Source organism: Schistocerca cancellata, chromosome 10 (assembly GCF_023864275.1).
Source record: "Schistocerca cancellata isolate TAMUIC-IGC-003103 chromosome 10, iqSchCanc2.1, whole genome shotgun sequence".
NCBI lineage: Eukaryota > Metazoa > Arthropoda > Insecta > Orthoptera > Acrididae > Schistocerca > Schistocerca cancellata.
In genome coordinates, this window is record NC_064635.1 from 113,723,108 (window position 1) to 113,744,959 (window position 21,852).

At 38.6% G+C, this 21,852-nt stretch overlaps 1 protein-coding gene and 1 non-coding gene across 2 annotated transcripts in view; both read right to left on the bottom strand.

Moving 5' to 3' along the window:
- Positions 1 to 854: 854 nt before the first annotated feature.
- Trnag-ccc (transfer RNA glycine (anticodon CCC)) lies at positions 855 to 925 on the bottom strand. The gene has a single exon. It is a non-coding gene; the product is annotated as a tRNA-Gly (tRNA).
- A 17,509-nt stretch (positions 926 to 18,434) lies between these two features.
- Positions 18,435 to 21,852, bottom strand: part of LOC126106466 (ADP-dependent glucokinase) — an 85,342-nt gene continuing 81,924 nt past the window's right edge. The window contains exon 8 of the mRNA XM_049912750.1: positions 18,435 to 19,658. Coding sequence (XP_049768707.1) covers positions 19,389 to 19,658 — 270 coding nt within the window. The 3' untranslated portion in view covers positions 18,435 to 19,388. The remainder of the gene's footprint in view (positions 19,659 to 21,852) is intronic.

Sequence of the window (21,852 nt, forward strand, 5' to 3'; positions counted from 1 at the left end):
ACAACAAATTTCGAATTAATTAAAATGCGAAATACTTCATACAGGGCAGATGAATACTTTCGAAGTGATGACTTCCTGCCAACTCACTCCACTTTTACTTCAGTAACAGATTTAGTAGAAATCTGCCGCAACACAGAAGATAATCAGGAAGAACCAAAGGAAGAAGAAGAGCAAAATGATGTCCCTAGAAAAATTAATACGCCTGAAGAAGCTATTGCATGCATACTCGATGTTACGCAATTTGCAGTTCACACAAATTCGCCCAAGTTCTTGGAATCATTTTATAGTGCAAAAATTTGTGTACACAACAGAGATTTCAACAGTCCCTCCTTGATATTCAGCAAAAAAGTGAAATCTAAAGCAAATAAACACAACAATAATATGTATATACATATAACAATAAACGAATTTAGAGTAATAATACAGAAACACCGTATTATTTATCATTTAGTGTAATAGTCTAGTGTTCTGTTGTACAATATACAGTAAATGAACATCCACTATGCAGGGGTGAAGAAGGTACGTAAATACAAGCATAATTACAAATTTATATGTTTGTGCATGATACCTGACAAATTTTATGTAGCGTACTGAGTTTTGTGTAATCCGGAAACTTGTAAAATTTAGAAAATTATTTTAGTCCCATGCCATTCCGTTTTGAGCTAGTTTTACTGTATTCACAACTGGCTTGCGTAGAGATGCGTACTGCACACACAAATCGAATTCCTAGTAACATGTGGGAACGTAACAGGAAGCAGTATATTAACACATCAATCAATAGTCATTACTTCTTTCTGACATATTGTGACTAAAATTGTAGTACAAATAATTAATAGAAAGTAAATAAAAAAACGTGCACTGCCCGGGAATCGAACCCGGGTCGCAAGAATGGGAATCTTGCATGATACCACTACACCAGCAGTGCCCATGTGGATCAGTTCAACCTTGAGAGTACATACAGATCATAGTTCATTTTTTTCTTTAACTTTCGACGTAAAGATTTTGAATCCTATGTGAATCGAATTAAAGAAAAATTTGTTTGTATGCAGGGCGGCTTATATCTAGCTATAGTCTATTTTATCTCTTCTGTTACTGAGTAGCCGTAAATGATCATTTCCAGTTTCCACTAATTTATTCGTTGCAGGCATCAGCTTCGCCTACGATGTTTTAAAAGATTTATTTATTTATTTTATTTGGTCCTATTAAATTACATTCTATACGAAGATTGTACTGTAATGTACGGCAAGTCAACGATTACAATATTATACGTGCAAAAAGGGAAGGAAAACAAACATTACTGCACACAGTTTCAATGTGAAATATATGAGAAGCCGGCTCTAATCCCAGTTATGGAAAAATTTTCACTGATAGTATTTAACAGCCAAGGGGGACTTTTTGTCAGTCCTCCCTCAGATCACAGTATATGGAGGAAGTGAGTAAGGTAGAAGCACTACCATTCATAATGAACAGTAAACTTGCAGAGAGCTTTCACTAGCTTGTATAACAGAACATGATCAATAAATCAGTAGCTAAGTTCAGCAGTTCTAAAGAAGAGAACTGCTATGGCCTTTTATGTTAAGTTATTAGATGTAACAGGAAACAAACTGTAATCCTGTTGACTAAAATAATTCATAAAATCTTAAAGGAAGGCAATCATCAAGGATGTTTGAAAATATCTGTGGCAAATCAGTTAATAAGGAAGGAGATGCAGTGTGTCCAAATAACTATCGACCTATCACTTATACCTATAATTCAGTACAAACAATAGAATACTGGATGCATAAAAAGGTGAACCAGTATTTTGGATCGAATGATATGCTTTGCTCCTCACAATGTGGGTTCTACTGCCAAAGCATGGCAGCAAAGCAATAAAATTGCTTTGAATACAAAGAGATAATCTGTGCAACACTGTTGGACTTACGGAAAACATTAGAGATGATTTCCTACAATATTATTGTTATAAAACTCTTGCTCTGTGGAGTAGGAAAGAATGCTCTATGCGGAATGCAAGCTAACCTGAATGACAGGAAAAAGTTATTGAAGAATAATAATTAAAAGTCAGGCTGTCTTTCAGTTACAAAGAGTGTGCCATAGGAACCTGTTCTTGGACCTATCCTGTTTGTTATATATATAAATGATTTACTTACAGTTGTGCTATATGCAGATGACATAATGTTATGTGACACAAATCTTGAAAATGTGCAACACAGTATGTTGGGAGAGAGAAAAAAAATGTTCCACTTGGTTTTTACTACAGTAATGTGACAGTAAAACTGTGGACATAGCATCCAGTCCAGGTGTGAACATAGACCAAAAACTTTGCTTGGATACTCACACATCTGGCAGAATAGCATGTATCATCTCTCTGCTGTTCAAAGTGAGGAGCAGCATCAGTAAAGAGATCATATTAGAAGCATGTTTCACATTCTTCCACTCGCACGTGAACTATAGAATACTACTATGCAATAATTCTGTAGGTTCACGATTGTTTAATGGCAAAAGAAAGCTATTTAGTGCATCACTGGTCTTAGTCCATGCAAATTTCATAAAGATTATTTCTGCCAACTTAATATAACAAAAGTACTTAACCTATGTATCTATAACTGCACCTTCGTTAAAGAAAACCTAAATGTATATGACCCAAGGAGGCAAGTTCACGATCTTAAAACAAAAAGTGGGCATACAATTAATATGCCTTGTCTTAGGCCAGCAGAGACCCATAACAAATATCTTGCTTTTATCTACTCCAACAAATTATCTTAAAATTCTACACAATGTCAATACATAAATTTATAACTAGCATTGCAAAATAGATTTAAAGCAAATAATGTTACTTCGTTCAAGTGTTCCCATAGGATCTACATTTATTATGAAATTAACTATCAATAAACAACAAACTGCATTATACAAGGTTATTACAAATGACTGAAGCGATTTCACAGCTCTACAATAACTTTATTATTTGAGATATTTTCAAAATGCTTTGCACACACATACAAAAACTCAAAAAGTTTTTTTAGGCATTCACAAATGTTCGATATGTGCACCTTTAGTGATTCGGCAGACATCAAGCTGATAATCAAGTTCCTCCCACACTCGGCGCAGCATGCCCCATCAATGAGTTCGAAAGCATCGTTGATGTGAGCTCGCAGTTCTGGCACGTTTCTTGGTAGAGGAGGTTTAAACACTGAATCTTTCACATAACCCCACAGAAAGAAATCGCATGGGGTTAAGTCAGGAGAGCGTGGAGGCCATGACATGAATTGCTGATCATGATCTCCACCACGACCGATCCATCGGTTTTAAAATCTCCTGTTTAAGAAATGCCGAACATCATGATGGAAATGCGGTGGAGCACTATCCTGTTGAAAGATGAAGTCGGCGTTGTCGGTCTCCAGTTGTGGCATGAGCCAATTTTGCAGCATGTCCAGATACACGTGTCCTGTAACGTTTTTTCGCAAAAGAAAAAGGGGCCGTAAACTTTAAACTGAGAGATTGCACAAAACACGTTAACTTTTGGTGAATTGCGAATTTGCTGCACGAATGCGTGAGGATTCTCTACCGCCCAGATTCGCACATTGTGTCTGTTCATTTCACCATTAAGAAAAAATGTTGCTTCATCACTGAAAACAAGTTTCGCACTGAACGCATCCTCTTCCATGAGCTGTTGCAACCGCGCGGGAAAATTCAAAGCGTTTGACTTTGTCATCGGGTGTCAGGGCTTGTAGCAATTGTAAACGGTAAGGCTTCTGCGTTAGCCTTTTCGGTAAGATTTTCCAAACCGTCGGCTGTGGTACGTTTAGCTCCCTGCTTGCTTTATTCGTCGACTTCCGCGGGCTACGCGTGAAACTTGCCCGCACTCTTCGCTCACTGCAGGCCGACCCGTTAATTTCCCCTTACAGAGGCATCCAGAAACTAAACTGCACATACCATCGCCGAATGGAGTTAGCAGTTGGTGGATCTTTGTTGAACTTCGTCCTGAAGTGTCGTTGCACTGTTATGACTGATGTGAGTGCATTTCAAGCACGACATACGCTTTCTCGGCTCCTGTCGCCATTTTGTCTCACTGCGCTCTGGCAGTTGAAACCGTAAGTGCGGCTTCAGCCGAACAACACTTTATGAGTTTTTCTACGTATCTGTAGTGTGTCGTGACCATATGTCAGTGAATGGAGCTACAGTGAATTTATGAAATCGCTTCAATCATTTGTAATAGCCCTGTATAATCATAAGCTGCTATTTGTATTTATTTCATTATTATCTTTTACTTATTGCCATTTACCTAACTACTTAATAATTAATTACCTTTATCATTCATATAATTATGTTTTGCATTTACCTTGTAAGTTGTAATTACAACATTTTTATTTATCTGTCTGTTCAGTGTATTCATCTTGCATTCTTTTCTTATACTTTGTGACACTTACCTAATTATGTTGTTTGACAATACAGACTGCATCTAAAAATATTCATAGGTGAACAAGCATTTGTATTATCTTTAAGCTTCTATTTTACAAATATATTACTTTGGTAATGTAGCGATAAACATCATTCTGTTTAAATATGTATTGCAGTTACAAGCTAGTTTGTTGGTACAAAACTGTTTTGCTGAATAAAAGTTTTACAGTTCCTTACTTCCACACAATCGTAAAATACACTGGTGCTACCATATTCTCATTTACATTCTGATGAACAATGGAGAGAAAATATTTACTGTGTCTATTAGGCCATGCTCAAACTGCATATGAATTTTTGTTGTATGTGAATGCATGCACTGGTTTCATGATGACTCAACTATGTTAGCCAATTTTTGCAGTTCCCTATTGGTTTTAGTTCAACGTGAACCTCTGTCATACAAATTCTCACCTGACATGTCACCTACAGTGAAGACTGTCTCTCTCCTTGAGCAATATGATAAGCCATGAAAGACATGTTCCATAGGAGATGTTAATGCAGAGCCTGAAAAATGTCTCAGGGGAAAGCAATGTTCACACACAGCACAGTGTGCATATGATTGCTTCTGGAAAGAGGCAACTTGCATGGATAATTGTCAGAAGCATCATATGATCAAAGCAGTACCCATCCTAACCCAGTGATTTCCAATGTGCTCAGTTAGGATAAATTTATCCAAAAGACAAAGCTGCAGAATAAATCCAGTTACAGCTGAAGCAACTACTAATAGAACAACATACTGCAGCTTGGACAAAGGAAAGAACATTAAGCAGATTTTTTTAGTGTCTTCTATCAAAACATCCCCCCCCCCCCTCCATGAACCATGGACCTTGCTGTTGGTGGGGAGGCTGGTGTGCCTCAGCGATACAGATAGCTGTACCATAGGTGCAACAACAACGGAGGGGTATCTGTTGAGAGGCCAGACAAACGTATGGTTCCTGAAGAGGGGCAGCAGCCTTTTCAGTAGTTGCAGGGGCAACAGTCTGGATGATTGACTGATCTGGGCTTGTAACACTAACCAAAACGGCCTTGCTGTGCTGGTACTGTGAACGGCTGAAAGCAAGGGAAAACTACAGCCATAATTTTTCCCGAGGGCATGCAACTTTACTGTATGGTTAAATGATGATGATGTCCTCTTGGGTAAAATATTCCATAGGTAAAATAGTCCCCCATTCGGATCTCCGGGTGGGGACTACTCAAGAGGACGTTGTTATCAGGAGAAAGAAAACTGGCATTCTATGGATCAGAGTGTGGAATGTCAGATCCCTTAATCGGGCAGGTAGGTTAGAAAATTTAAAAAGGGAAATGGATAGGTTAATGTTAGGTATAGTGGGAATTGGTGAAGTTCGGTCGCAGGAAGAACAAGACTTTTGGTCAGGCGAATGCAGAGTTATAAATACAAAATCAAATAGAGGTAATGCAGGAGTAGGTTTAATCATGGATAAAAAAATAGTAGTGTGGGTAAACTACTACAAACAGCATAGTGAACGCATTATTGTGGCCAAGATAGCTACGAAGACCATGCCTACTACAGTAGTACAAGTTTATACGCCAACTAGCTGTGCAGATGACGAAGAAATTGATGAAATGTATGAGGAGATAAAAGAAATTATTCAGATAGTGAAGGGAGACAAAAATTTAATAGTCATGGGTGACTGGAATTCAACCGTAGGAAAAGGAAGAGAAGGAAACGTAGTAGGTGAATATGGATTGGGGGGAAGAAATGAAAGAGGAAGCCGCCTGGTAGAATTTTGCACAGAGCTTAACTTAATCATAGCTAACACTTGTTTCAAGAATCACAAAAGAAGGTTGTATACATGGAAGAAGCCTGGAGATACTGACAAGTTTCAGATAGATTATATAATGGTAAGACAGAGATTTAGGAACCAGGTTTTAAACTGTAAGACATTTCCAGGGGCAGATGTCGACTCTGACCTTAATCTATTGGTTATAAACTGTAGATTAAAACTGAAGGAGATGGGACCTAGATAAACTGACTAAACCAGAGGTTGTACAGAGTTTCAGGGAGAGCATAAGAAAACAATTGACAGGAATGGGGGAAAGAAATACAGTAGAAAAAGAAAGGGTAGCTCTGAGGGATGAAGTAGTGAAGGCAGCAGAGGATCAAGTAGGTAAAAAGACGAGGGTTAGTAGAAATCCTTGGGTAACAGGAGAAATATTGAATTTAATTGGTGAAAGGAGAAAATATAAAAATGCAGTAAAAGGAACAGGCAAAAAGGAATACAAACGTCTCAAAAATGAAATCGTCAGGAAGTGCAAAATGGCTAAGCAGGTACGGCTAGAGGACAAATGTAAGGATGTAGAGGCTTATCTCACTAGGGGTTAGATAGATACTGCCTACAGGAAAATTAAAGAGACCTGTGGAGGAAAGAGAGCCACTTGTATGAATATCAAGAGCTCAGGTGGAAACCCATTTCTAAGCAAAGATGGGAAGCAGAAAGGTGGAAGGAATATATAGAGGGTCTATACAAGGGTGATGTACTTGAGGACAATATTATGGAAAAGGAAGAGGATGTAGACGAAGATGAAATGGGAGATACGATACTGCGTGAAGAGTTTGTCAGAGCACTGAAAGGCCTAAGTCGAAACAAGGCCCCGGGAGTAGACAACATTCCATTAGAACTACTGACAGCCTTGGGAGAGCTAGTCCTGACAAAACTCTACCATCTGGTGAGCTAAATGTATGAGACAGGCGAAATACCCTCAGACTTCAAGAAGAATATAATAATTACAATCCCAAAGAAAGCAGGTGTTGACAGATGTGAAAATTACCGAACTACAGTTTGATAAGTCACAGCTGCAAAATACTAACATGAATTCGTTACAGACAAATGGAAAAACTTGTAGAAGCCAACCTCGAGGAAGATCAGTTTGGATTCCATAGAAATGTTGGAACACCTGACCTTACGACTTATCTTAGAAAAGTGATTAAGGAAAGGCAAACCTAAGTTTCTAGCATTTGTAGACTTAGAAAAAGCTTTTGACAATGTTGACTGGAATACTCTCTTTCAAATTCTAAAGGTGGCAGGGGTAAAATACAGGGAGCGAAAGGCTATTTACAATTTGTACAGAAACCAGATGGCGATTATAAGAGTCGAGGGGCATGAAAGGGAAGCAGTGGTTGGGAAGGGAGTGAGACAGAGTTGTAGCCTCTCCCAGATGTTATTCAATCTGTATTTTGAGCAAGCAGTAAAGGAAACAAAAGAAAAATTCGGAGTAGGTATTGATATCCATGGAGAAGAAATAAAAACTTTGAGGTTCGCCAGTGACAATGTAATTCTGTCAGAGACAGCAAAGGACTTTGAAGAGCAGTTGAACGGCATGGACAGTGTCTTGAAAGGAGGATATAAGATGAACATCAACAAAAGCAAAACAAGGATAATGGAATGTAGTCAAATTAAATCAGGTGATGCTGAGGGAATTAGATTAGGAAATGACACACTTAAAGTAGTAAAGGAGATTTGCTATTTGAGGAGCAAAATAACCGATGATGGTCGAAGGAGAGAGAGGATGTAAAATGTAGACTGGCAATGGCAAGGAAAGCATTTCTGAAGAAGAGAAATTTGTTAACATCGAGTATAAATTTAAGTGTCAGGAAGTCGTTTCTGAAAGTATTTGTATGGAGTGTAGCCATGTATGGAAGTGAAACATGGACGATAAATAGTTTGGACGAGAAGAGAATAGAAGCTTTCAAAATGTGGTGCTACGAAGAAAGCTGAAGATTAGCTGGGTAGATCACATAACTAATGAGGAGGTATTGAATAGAATTGGGGAGAAGAGGAGTTTGTGGCACAACTTGACAAGAAGGGACCGGTTGGTAGGACATGTTCTGAGGCATCAAGGGATCACAAATTTAGCATTGGAGGGTAAAAATCATAGAGGGAGACCAAGAGATGAATACACTAAGCAGATTCAGAAGGATGTAGGTTACAGTAGGTACTGGGAGATGCAGAACCTTGTACAGGATGGAGTATCACTGAGAGCTGCATCAAACCAGTCTCTGGACTGAAGGCCACAACAACAACAACAACAACAACAACAATCCAATTAAGAGAGCATATTCTTGTAAAACAGCAGCTGACAGCACTTCTTTAATGCCTTCTTTGCCACTTTACATTTCAGTATCACTGTCATTAAAATCCTCATTATTGCTGTCTTCTCCACAGAACATAAATACCACCAATATCTGTTAAATGACACTCTAGGTAGTATGACCCTTGCAGACGATATAAAAATCTACATCTGTTTGGCAGAGCTTTCCGAATGTTGCCAACTGTAGGACCAAGGACTATCTGTAGAGTAAACAGTGCAGCACTGCCAGGCAGTCCAAACTCTGTTCATAGGGCACGGTTAAGGGTTTAATGACAAGTAAAGCAAATTGAGATGATGATGATGATGTTTGGTTTGTGGGGTGCTCAACTGCGTGGTTATCAGCGCCCGTACAATTTCCCAACCTTTGCTCAGTCCAATTTCGCCACTTTCCTGGATGATGATGAAATGATGAGGACAACACAAACACCCAGCAAATTGAGCTCCATGTTTGATACAAAATTGGGTTATAAAGAAAGGCTTTAAGAAAATATATCTCAAGTGTTAGTTTGAAAAATATCTTTTTGAATATATCAGAAAACGCATGTTAACAATGTTCATAATAAAATCACTGGGTTACAATGTCCCAGCTACTGAGGCATCTATTTGCTGTGTCGATAACCGATTATAATTGTACCTTAGTTGTGGAATGCAAAGATTCCTACTAGAATAGTAAAAGTACTGGTAATGGTTTCAATGTTGTGCACCAACATGTGACGTAGTGCCATAGCTACCACAGTCTCAACTGTCTCTATCCTTTAATAGGGAATGCTCACAACCAGAAGGCTCAGCGTGGTGCAGAAGGGTGAGGGAACCATGTCATGGAGATTCACTCATGCTTCCTGCAGCCAGCTGAATAAATTTGAAAAGGGTCAGATTGTGGGCATCCAAATGGTGGGATGGTACTTATGGAGAAGTGCCACAAAGTTTAGATGTGCTGCGCCAGTTGTGCAATGATACTGGTATCAGCAGTCACGGGAACATTCCACACAGCACAAACACACACCAGGATTGTCATATTGCAAGGACAGCAGTAGCAGGTTCTACACTACCACAGTATAGATAAAGAGGGCTTCTGAGTCCATATGTGTCAACATAAACTGCTGTGAACCAGTTATTAGCAGTGGGTTTATGGGTGTGGACACCTATCACCCATCTTACCTCACACAACAGCTTTGATGTTTACCACTTGACCGGTGCCATCAGAGGATTACCTGAAAGATCAATAGCATGCAGTGGTCTTCAGAAATGAAATCAGATTCTGCCTGAATGCAAATGATGGGTATTTACGTGTATGACTTAGACGTGGTGAGTGCTTCTCGGAGTATATTCGTCCCAGACACAGTGGCCCCACCCCAGGCCTTACCACCTCGGTACAATAAGCTACAACTTTCATTTACCTTTTGCTATTTCTGGAGGTGACACTAACCAGTGCTTGGTACATGCAGAATGTTGTTAGACCCATTCTTCTGTCATCCTTGCAACAGGAAGATGATGGGTTGTTCCAACAGGATAATGCTCACCCACACATTGCCTATGAAATTCAATATCCTCTGCAAGACATACAGCAGCTTCCCTCGCAAGCTCGATCTCCGGATTTGTCTCCAATCGAACACATGTGGGGTATGATGGGACGAGAAGCGACTCGAGCAATTCGTCAACCAAGAACTCTTACAGAAATTCTTGAACAGGTCGAGCAGACCTGGTATAATGTATCCCATGACAGTATTTGCCATCTGTGATTGACTAGCTGCTAGAGCCAGCAGCTGCATTGCTGCCTGTGGAGGTTGCACCGTGTACTAATATTGTGTTTCAGCATGGGTCAAAATCTGGTACCTCAGGTCCGCTTCTCCTATTTATCTGTATATTTAATCTTTTCATATACTCTATATGCAACAATAAATCTTGAGTGAAATGGAACCTTAAAAAGGTGTGCTAATTTTCTTCCAGTAGTTTATATCAGGACTTTTAGTTTAATTTTTTTTTTCATGTGGAACTGATATAAATTGCAATTTGTGCCCAAAAAGTAACTAGTACAGGGGGGCACCTTTTACTATCTATTTATATAAACCGTGGTGCTGTGTAGGCTTGTAAACAGCAGCCTCAGTGTGAATTGAGCTATGGACAGTATAATGTTTTTCTAACCAGTGTATGCACATGCTTTCTGAGTATGTATGATTCACTACAAAACAGTGTGTTTGCCTTGCCCTGTAATCTTCAGTCTGTGTAACTGCAAAATTCTTCTTGACAAAATCAGGTGTTTGACTGTAATGTTTTCTTATTCCTTTCAGCACTGGTGATGGCTATAGTATAGCTGAATCCTGCTAGATCTGCAATAAAATACAGATTGATGCACGACTGTTTACTGTATTCATCTGTGATGATTATGATTCTCAGACAGAAGGTTCTGTGACGTCAAAATAGTGCCACCTCTTCATGCCTGCAATTTTCTAGTTAACCAGTGTTTGTGAGCCACAACATCTAGGCACCGTCACAGGATAACAAGCTCCTGCCTTGTGGAAATGTTGTGTAGTTTAAACAAAATAATTCACCACTATGCCCAACAATCTATAAAGCAAATTTCTCATGTTAGCACTTCACTTCATATGAGAAATATTTTGATTAACTCCTGCCATAAACAGAAAAATTGATAAAATATTTTTACAAGCTATAACAGTTCATTCTACTTTCAAATTATGTTTACACATTTATGGCATGTTTAGGGCCATCAGTCTTCCTCTCATATCTAATGAGGCGTTCTTCGTTTTTCATCAGTACATTTATTATGATATGCTGGCTGATGAGTCTTATAATAGATCTTGTATTAAGTGCAGAATCTGACATTTAATAGCAATGTATACAACACAGAGAACCACATTTTACATTTATCTATGAAGGGGAGAAAAGAACGATATATATATTTTAAGTAAGCAGATTTAAGAGATTTAGACTATGGGAGCAATGGATGTGAGAGGAGAGATATACGAGAGAGGAAAAGAGAATAATATGGGGAAGGTGTGTGTGTGTGTGAGAGAGAGAGAGAGAGAGAGAGAGAGAGAGAGAGAGAGAGAGAGAGAATGGACGTGAGAGGAGAGATATACGAGAGAGGAAAAGAGATTAATATGGGGAAGGTGTGTGTGTGTGTGTGTGTGTGTGTGTGTGTGTGTGTGAGAGAGAGAGAGAGAGAGAGAGAGAGAGAGAGAATGGTGGGAGGGGGGATGTGTAAAATGAATTTCAAGGAAAGACAACTGGATGAGGAAATATTTATTGGTTTCATTGTCGGACGAAGAGAAACGACTGTTGTGAGAGGGGAATATTGTAACATGACACAAGAGACTGCTTTGGCCACTTCTTGCAGACAACATATTGCTGGGTTTTGGTAGCTTGTAGGATGCTGTACTGCAGAGCTAGATACCATGACCAATTACATACACATTGCACTATAGTAATACACCTCCAGTTCTGTATGTGTGTGTGTGTGTGTGTGTGTGTGTGTGTGTTTTCACTATGTCTGCACACTTATACGTTTGTGATACAGCCACCAAACTGGTATTTTAAACATCTTATCAGTACAAGATTATTAATCTACACTTTCAAAACAGCAATTCACTTTCAACGGCGACTTAATTCTTGGTGTAGGCTGTATTTAAAATCCTGAAGGCTGTAAACAATGAAATGGGATGTCATGAAAAATACACAAAGTTAATGCTCATTTATTTTGTTTAAATTTGTACACATTTAACAGTGTTTATATAACATTTAACAACATATATATCTGTAAAATATCTGGCACATATGAAGTTTGCATACAACCATGTAAAAATCTAAAGAAAACTATTAGTGTTTCAATCAATGTTCTCTTTAAATTGTTAACCATTCACAGTGAAGTCTCTCTGCACCAAAAAGTGTCAAAACATTTCTCCAAACAATGGTAAGGCAAAAACTGTAAAAGTAAGTACAAAACTTAAAAGTGAAACACTTACAAGAAAACATGGTCCACACTTGCTTTAAGGCAGCTTACAATGAGCACAGCACTGTTCCTTTGCAATACGCACAGAATAGAAGTTCAGCATGAACAGTTTTATACTTCATTTATATTTCCTAATAAAGAAATTCATCATAAAGTGACAATTAGACTAACAATTGGTAACATCAATGACTGACAGCAAAGCTCAGAATAAATTCACAGGATACTAAAAAAATCAGTCAAATAAAATTTACATGGAGCCAGCTAATCATATACAAGGAACTATTACTTCTGACACCCTCATGATACTATAAAAACTTACGACACTTCATCGCTTGAGTAAATTAGTGCACCACGTCCAATTTTGCAGTTTTTCAACTAGGCACCACTTCTCATTGTGGGGACAAGCATGTGTCAGGGAAAAAATAGATTACATCCTAGGGTGTATATTTCCTCACCATCTGTTGAAATATATGTGCACTTCCAAGAAGTGATACTTCTTCGTTCAGCGATATAATGGGCCAAGCAAATAGTGTTGAATGTGACAGATTGTATTTGGAGTTCAACATTTATAGTAATTCAGGAGACAAAGAAAAGTGATTAAAACACAGCAGTTTGTTACATGTTGGTATATTCCAATTAAAACATGACAATTTCAGATTAGGAACGGATGGGGAAGTAAGTCAGCAATGCCCATCCATTTTCCTGAAGCAATTTAGGAAAATCACAGAAAACCTAATCAGGATGGCTGGACACAGGTTTGAACAGTCGTCCTTCCTAATGCAAGTCCAGTGTGCTAACCATAGCACCACCTCGCTCGGTTTGAGTGTAGTGGGATACAAGAGACAAGGGTAATATCTGTATATTCAGATTAATATTGAAATCATCTGTATCTAGGATCCTTAATAAAAAGAACACTGCAACCTATTAAGGAATGGGCCAACAGACAATGTTTTAGTAATGATTTTAACACATCTGTCCATACTTTTGAATGCACGTGTGGAAGGCATAGGCAGCAAGACAGAGCCTTAACAAAACTGCAACACCCCAGGAAACTTCTTCCTTATGTACCGAGCCTTCTGTCTTAACTACATGTCAGAGAATGGAGGTAATGAAGAAAGTAAGACACACATTGCTGAAGACGAAGAAGAGTAAATCAGCACCCGTAGTGCTGGTAAGGAAGGGATATGCCTCGGTTTTTGTAAATTTTTGGTTATGCTGTCCATATTATGTACTTCCTTTAAAAATTCTTACAATGAAAATGAATGATGTGGACAAGGTCCAGTTTCTCTCAAAAACACAGCTGCTCTACAACAAGAGCGAGGACTTTCCTCGGCCAAAGCAGCCACTGGAAGTGCAATTTCATCATAATAACTTTTCTAATGTTAATTGTATTCTATCAAACATAATAAAACAATGTACCCATGTAAGCTATTCAGGTATTTTATTATTAAAATAAAGTACATACTTTTTTTTATGTCCTAACACAGACATGGCCCATTCCTTTACTCAAGCATCCACTTGTGGTCTATACCTGTGGCTTGTTTTACGAAATAATACCCATTGCTAAAAACATGGAGGAGAATAAAATAAACCAGATCATAAGGGAGTCTACATATTTGTGAAGACTCTCTGTAAGAAAACATTCATGCTACCATCTCATTTCTTCACTACTGAGCTAAGGACTTCAGAAAGCTATAAAATAAAAATGGCAAAAAGCCAGTATGGATATCTCAGTCTTTATTTAGGCTGTTAATCTTAAAAATTATGCTAAAACAAAACATACATTTGAATGTTTTGTTTGGAATGTAGTTATGTTATTAGGCCCTTTATTTTCGAATATAGATGCACAGCATACTTAACTGCCATGTAACAAAGTAAACTGCAGAATTAGTGTTGTACTGAAGATATATTACTTTTGCTGTTCAAAATGGTGAGTAAATTGTATACAAATATTAAGGACACAACATGTAGGTCAGTCACCCCACAACAATTGATAAAATAAGTGCTAGGTGAATGCCAATGAGAAAATTGTAGTTTATATGTTGATACAAGAGAAGTTACAATCTTCCACAAAGCACACATTACACATCACTAATCTGATGCCTTAAGAATATCCCAGTAACATTATAATGCTTGATTTCACATTCTGGAATTTGCAGTACCGTAAAGCTCTAAAAAAATGAGGAATTCCACAAAGGAAGTCCTAAGTCTCACAGAGATGCTAGGTATCATTAGTAATTAAAAAATGATGACAAATCATTACCAGTGACAGCAATGTGGACTAATCAAGTGAAGCTAAAGAGTGGGATGGGAGGACTCAAAAGCCAAAAATGACTGTAGTCTGTACGAACTGCAGAGTTCGGTGCAGCACACAAGACTTACTACAAAATTATTATCATGTCCAGAATTCAAGACTGCACACAGAGCTCAATTAGTATAGTTGGTAAGTAACACATTGGCACCAGGAAACGACAAGGTGACATTTTAACATCTGGTAGGAATGTACGTACACCATCATATTCACTGCTCAGTGGAGATTTGTCAGATGTGTTGCGACAACCGGATGTAGCTTTAAAAACTGCAACTGCTAGTGGCATCTGCCCAAAAATAACAATGATGACACAGTCATAAGACTAAACTGCAATCTCAACTGAAAATTTTTCACTTTGATACCAGTACTGCGTATTTTACATTGCTTAAAATTTGTCTGTGGTATTTCTTCAGTATGCAGATTGTTAAAACTTCTCCCATGCAAAAGGGTGATTTATCTATTTCGATTTCTGTCAATGGGAAATACCTTTAGTACATAAAGGGGCTTTGTTCACCAAATGCAAAAACATACACCCTGGCCTCTTGTGTACTGTTGCCATCCTTTCTCACTAGGTGTGTATGGTGTCATGACATACCATTTAGTGTGGATGTGACGCTATTCACTTAACTTTGATACTATGTACTTCATTTTGAAGCATGAATGAAAAAGCAAACCCAATTTGGTCTCTAATACAGCAAGACATTATAAGACCACAGGACCAGACACAGCCATATGGCAACTGATACCAATGCATCTTCTTACCTTGCAATGCAAGCAAGGAAATCCATCACATACAATATCAACACAGACAGATGTCACTGTTTATCATTAACTGCATACACAATTACTATGGGAAAGAGACTGAAATGACAAAGCTATCAAAATTGTCTAAATTAATGGAGGATGGACACCACGCAAAGGGAATGAAATTTTAGGATCTAACCCAAAGAATGATAAACAATGTTCCTACAACAGGCATTCCTTTGGCAACATAGATAAATTTGCTACTACTCAGCAATCTCTGTGATCAGTGAACAATACTGAAAAATCCCAATCTATGAGAACTTCACAGCTCTGAGTTCACACATGACGGACACATAAACTGTCACAAAAAAATTATTTCTGTGTTCTAGTTATAAAAAGTACAGTAACGATTATGTGTGAATAACAATTCTGGAAATAACAAGATAGTTGTGAAGATGGCATATCACCTAACATCTAAGATTTTATGAAGAGAGCAGGAAAATCAGAGAATGTGGGAGTGTGTGTCATCAGAATACTTAGGAAAATACATAGCCGACACAAGAAGTTATAATCTGGATAAAAAGAAGACTATCTAACCTTAACACCCATACAGACAGAATCAGTAACAATGTGTGAAAGTGCTTGAAATTCTAAGGTCTTATCTATAAAATGGTTGGCAATAGACTTAACATTAATAATTGAAACAAGGCAAAAGTCAACTAGCAGAAAGACACGACGTCTGATTTAAAAGAAAGAAACATGACAGAAGATATATTACAAAATCTTACATCATCTGAAACACTTGGAACAAAGCATACATTAGTGGAAAACCTCAAAAAGATAACTGGCAAGAAGGAGTCAGAAGAACAGGAAAAAATACAAAATTCTGAGGTTTAAGTAGACTAGGAAAAGAACCATCAAACTAATTACCAAATTTAAACATAAACTTTCAGTTAGCAAAGCAGACTAACACAAAGAAGAAGAAGCACAGTGCCAAAATGAAAGCATGCAAGGAGAATTATTCAAGAAAAATGTCAAATCAACATTTATTGGGTGCTACATATTTAGTGGATACAGCTCTCCATTTGTGAGAACAAAAAGACTGCACTTTTTTGCTACCCATCTCCCTTTTTTCTTGGGCATAGGTATGACGATGCTGCTGATGACTGAGACCTTAAATGTTTTCAATGGGAAAGATATTTGAGGTGCCAAATCACCACAGAAAATGGACTGAAATTAGTATGCTACTACGAAACAAGTATATTGAATAATAATGGTACTGCATCTAGTCAGTCGTGTGGAAAGTCTTTCCTATAGCACAGACATGTAACATTACTGAATTATTCCACTTCCACATTTTTTTTCATAAGGCTGTAGTGCAACGTGGTTACACAGAATATGCATCACAATTACCTTTCCATTAAACGTGATTTCTCTGCCTTTAATGGTTTCATCATTGCTGTGCTTTGTGGTGTAGCGTTTATGAAGAGGATGGTGTTTAACTGATTCCATCACAAGTATCAAAGTGAATTTACTGATATCTGATCAGTGTTTAGTGTGGGACACAGGAAAAACAATTCAACCAGTACTCTGTCAGTGATTTCCACAATCTGCAGCATAGCAAAATATGTATTTTTTTAGTAGGTGCATCTTTTTGTTAACAAATTACCTGATTTCCTATTAAAAATCCAGTAGGCAGCAAAAATGGTTCCAAATCTTATTTAACTTTTTTCAACCAACATTCTCAAAGAGTACCTTATGTCAACCCTAGATATATTTTGGAGGCATTTACTTTAATTTTTTAAAGACAATATAAGACATACCTCTTTTCCTGCCATACACACTGTGGAGCTACAGTAAATGCATAGACACAAAAGACTATTGACTAGTTTTGCAGCAAATATCCAACAATACATGTTTATGTTAAGTATTCTGTCTTACTGGTGAAACAGTATCATCATTATCACACCAAATATGTAGTATTTTAAAAATAAGAAAGCATTCGTTGACCTGAAAGACCAGAAGCCAACCATTTCCCATTAACCTGAGTAATCCACAGGGACTTTCAGATAAGATACTGGAAAGAAATACATATTTCAAAGAGGGAACTGAATTAACATTTCAAAATATTGAAGTAGTATTATTTGCATTTGCTATACAAATGCTGAATAAAAATATTATGTGAAAGGGACTAAATAAATAACATTAACATTAAATTAAAATCTCTCGTTGCTTGCTGCACTAAATATAACGAGGAATGTGAAACTTATTCCCTTACACTGGAATGGTAAGTAGTGGAGGATCAGTTAGAAGTAAAGACAGCAGAAAACAATTCAAAAATTTAAAAATGCCATGTACTAGTCTTAAACCATTTGTTTTTTTAAATCAAGCACACACGAGATGAAATGATTAGCTGTAGTTACAACAACTCAAAGCTTCATAAAAGTCTGCAACAGAGAGACACAACTGAGTGTAAATATGGTGCAAAAAGTGTGGGACAAATTCCCTGACATCTAGACATCCTGTAATGTTACAGAGTCGTCATAATTATTTCAATGGCTTGGAAACCAGAGTGTGTTCACACAGTCATCACCCTATTAACTTCAAGTTACATGTAATGAAAAAAATAACTTGACTCACGACTATGGTACTGAGTACAGTCAAAGGGAGAAACAGTAGAAAAATCACTAATGTGTTGATGGGACACGTAACACAACATACCATTACCAGTAATTAACCACAAAAGAAACCAACTTTATGTTGGAATGAAATTCTGTGGGAAATGGGTTACATGTCACTGGCAGTCCCCCCCCCCCCCCTCTCTCTCTCTCACACACACACACACACACAGACACACACACACACACACACACACACACACACACACACACCAAAGATATTAAATGACAAGTATGTGTTAATGTACTCCATAAAAATAATAGCAATCAGTCTTTTTTGTAAGTTCAGAAATATCTCTCATAATTGTCCCAAAACACATCAGAACTGGAAAGTTAGAAATGTACTACACAGTGCATCTCTCCCCTTAACAAACAGAGCAAACATCTCCATATAAATCAGTGTTACTACTGTCTCTCTAAACTTTTGATGTACAATATTTCATACAAAAGGAAAATTCACCTGAGAACACTGATAAATTACGAGCCAGAATTGCTGGGTAGTATATACCTCGATTAGGGGAAATGTTTAATCCTGCTGATGCATGCATATGAAAGCAAAACTGATGATTCAGTCTCAGTTTCTGTAACTACAAGTTCCTTCCTCATGAAGGAGAAAGAGAGAGGTTGGTGGAAGTACGTCACCCTCCTCCTCAATGCAGGTGGCCCCCTCTCACCCTGAGCGACCTTCCCTTTGTTTCTCGGTCTTGCTGAACATATCCCTCTCCCGTTCCTGAGAACGGAAGTAATAGTTCCAAAAACTAAAAATAGTGTAATAAATTTTACTTTCATGGTCATGTATTGGTAGTCCTAAACATTCCTCTCCCTGTAGGTAAGTACTGGTTAGCAGTTACGTCTCTTAATTTATTAATGTACAACATTTGAAATCTTTTTGTTGATCTAAAGCGTGAGTGCACAGGAATACAATATAGCAAGGAGAAATTCAAATTTGTGAAGAATAGAACAGACAAAATTTTGCTAAGGATATTAGTCTTAGTTCTGAACTACAGAAAGTGACATTTATTTACAACCAATCATTTCATCTCGGCAGCTTTTACAGCGTGTATTACACGGTAACAAAAAATGGAACTTTAACCTCCGAACGCATATAACAACTTCCCCAGGCATGTCAAATCTGGAGGACGAGACCAGCAGACGAGATGTTGTCACCGCCTCCAGCAGTCTGGTGGGCACGGGTACACACCAGGACGGGCGCAACGCAAATCTCTACAGGCACAGGAGGCACTGGCAGATCATCCCGGCTGACATCATCCTCCCCCAACATCTCCTCCCAACAGGACACAGGTTTCTCCACGTCCAGAGGGACGCGCCGACTGCCCGGGGCCACAGACGTCGAGAAGCTCTCGTCCATAATCAGCATAGCTTTACCAATGTCCACCTGCAATCAGACAAATGTGCACAAAAAATGTCAGGGCAACATGTCCTTCGAGATCAGACGACAGTTCACTTCTGCTCAGTCACTCACAGCCCTTATAATATATTCAAACACGGAATGCTGTACAACTGAGTTAGTCAACGTCTTCCAAACACCACACCTCTCGAGTACAAAAATACCTGGGGCACGTCTGCAGAACACCTTTTCAAATGGAAAACAATGTCCCTGATGAAGGTCATATGCTATGATGTAAAGTTTCCACAGGTCGACCTCTGAGCAAAGTCTTAAATTCTGACACTTAGTTTCTAGTTAAATACAAGTATAAAGAATTGGTTTAAGCAAGTGATCTCCATACCTAACAATACTAATAAATCAAATGAGAACAGATTTTCATTTTTCAAAAAAGGTGTCAACATCTGTGTCCCTCCCATTCCAGTTATTACCAATTCATTTACTTTTTATGGGGAATATGAATAAAACATATGTCTCCCATCTTCATCACTACCAGTGGAATACATCTTGTTGATTGAACTTAAGTCTTACTTCTTTAAAAATAAAGAGTAACAGGCTAAATAATATCCCCCCCCAAATTTCTATCAGTGGCAACTGATTTCAGTTGTTACAATTTTGACAGATTTGCGAGCAATGCCCAATGGTGACAGCTACAGTTTGGTAGCATACAGCAGCTCTGAGCACTGCCTTGTGTGTAGATTAATTATGGTCAGATGATGGTTAAAACAGAAACAGGTCACCACCAACAGAAAACTGAAAAAAAAGGTTGTTATGTAGATTGCTATCATTTATTCTTATACAGGGTGGAGAAAAATTGTGTCACAAAATCTTAACCCTGGGTAGTTGAGGCCAGTAGGAACCTAAATTACTAATGTTGTGTAGGACGACAATGCACCATTTTTAACCCACAGAAACTTAGCGCCAAGCGCTGCGATTGGCTGTGAGATTGCCCTGTTGCCGTCTGTCGGTTGACGGGCAGCACTATTGTTATCAGTTCACACATACAAACGTCCCTCACCCCGTCACTGCCCCAATGTGATATGCGCACGTGTCGAATAGGTCTTGCTGTTTGTCTGAACCTCATGTCAGAGGCATCCACACATAAGCTTCGCTTCGAAGCACACACACGTCACCTGCAATTTAGTCATGCAGTAAGCATGGTGACACAGTATTTGTTTGAGAAACAAGATATTGATTTTTGTTTATGGACTAGCCAACGGTAATGTGCATGAAGCTTGATGGTTGTACAATGAACGGTACCCAGCAAGACGCCACCCACACCCGCAAACGTTTACAGCAATTCCCCGGCAACTTGGTGAAACAGGCTCATTAGCAGGATATCATGGTGATGCTGGAAGACCCCAAACACGATGGGACGCTGCTTTTGAAATGACTGTTCTTGAGCACTTCAAGGAAGCACCTACAACAAGTACTCGAGTGGTTGGACATGACATGGGAGGTTCACTCATTGGTCAGCATCCATTTAGCTTCCACCCTGTCCAAGGCCTAAATACTGTGACGGACTATGAACACATGCTAGGATTCTACTGGTGGTTTCTGCGACACATTGCGTGAGTTCCCAAGTTCCCCGCCATTTTGTGTTGTTTACCGATGAGTGCACCTTCCATTGGGATGGTCTTTACAACACCTGAAACATTAAGTACTGGCATAGGAAATCCTCATGTCATGTACGTCCCCAGACGCCAGGAACGATGTCTGCTCAACATTTGGACAGGCATTGTGGGTGACTATCTACCCACTATCTATCCGTCTACCTCCTCAACTTGATGGGACAAATTACCTTCACTTTTTGCAAGAAACTCTACCCGGCCTGCTGGAAGGTGTTCCCCTGGACATATGGCTACGCGTGTGGTTGCAGCATGATGAGGCGCCCGCACGTAACAGTCATGCTGTGCACAGATATTTAAATGAACCCTTCAACGGCCGGGTAATTGGCAGAGTTGCTCGTAGGACATGGCCACCGCGAACATCAGACCTCACACCACTAGACTTTTTCCTGTGGGGATTGTTCAATGTTCTAGTTCACCCACCCAGACACGAACCAAGCAGATACAAAGAGGAATCAATGGATCGCATTCGACATACCACCAATTACATCAGGGCAATGCCAGGAATCTTTGAAAGAGTTCAGTTAAACACCGTTCGACATTACCAAGCTTGTGTA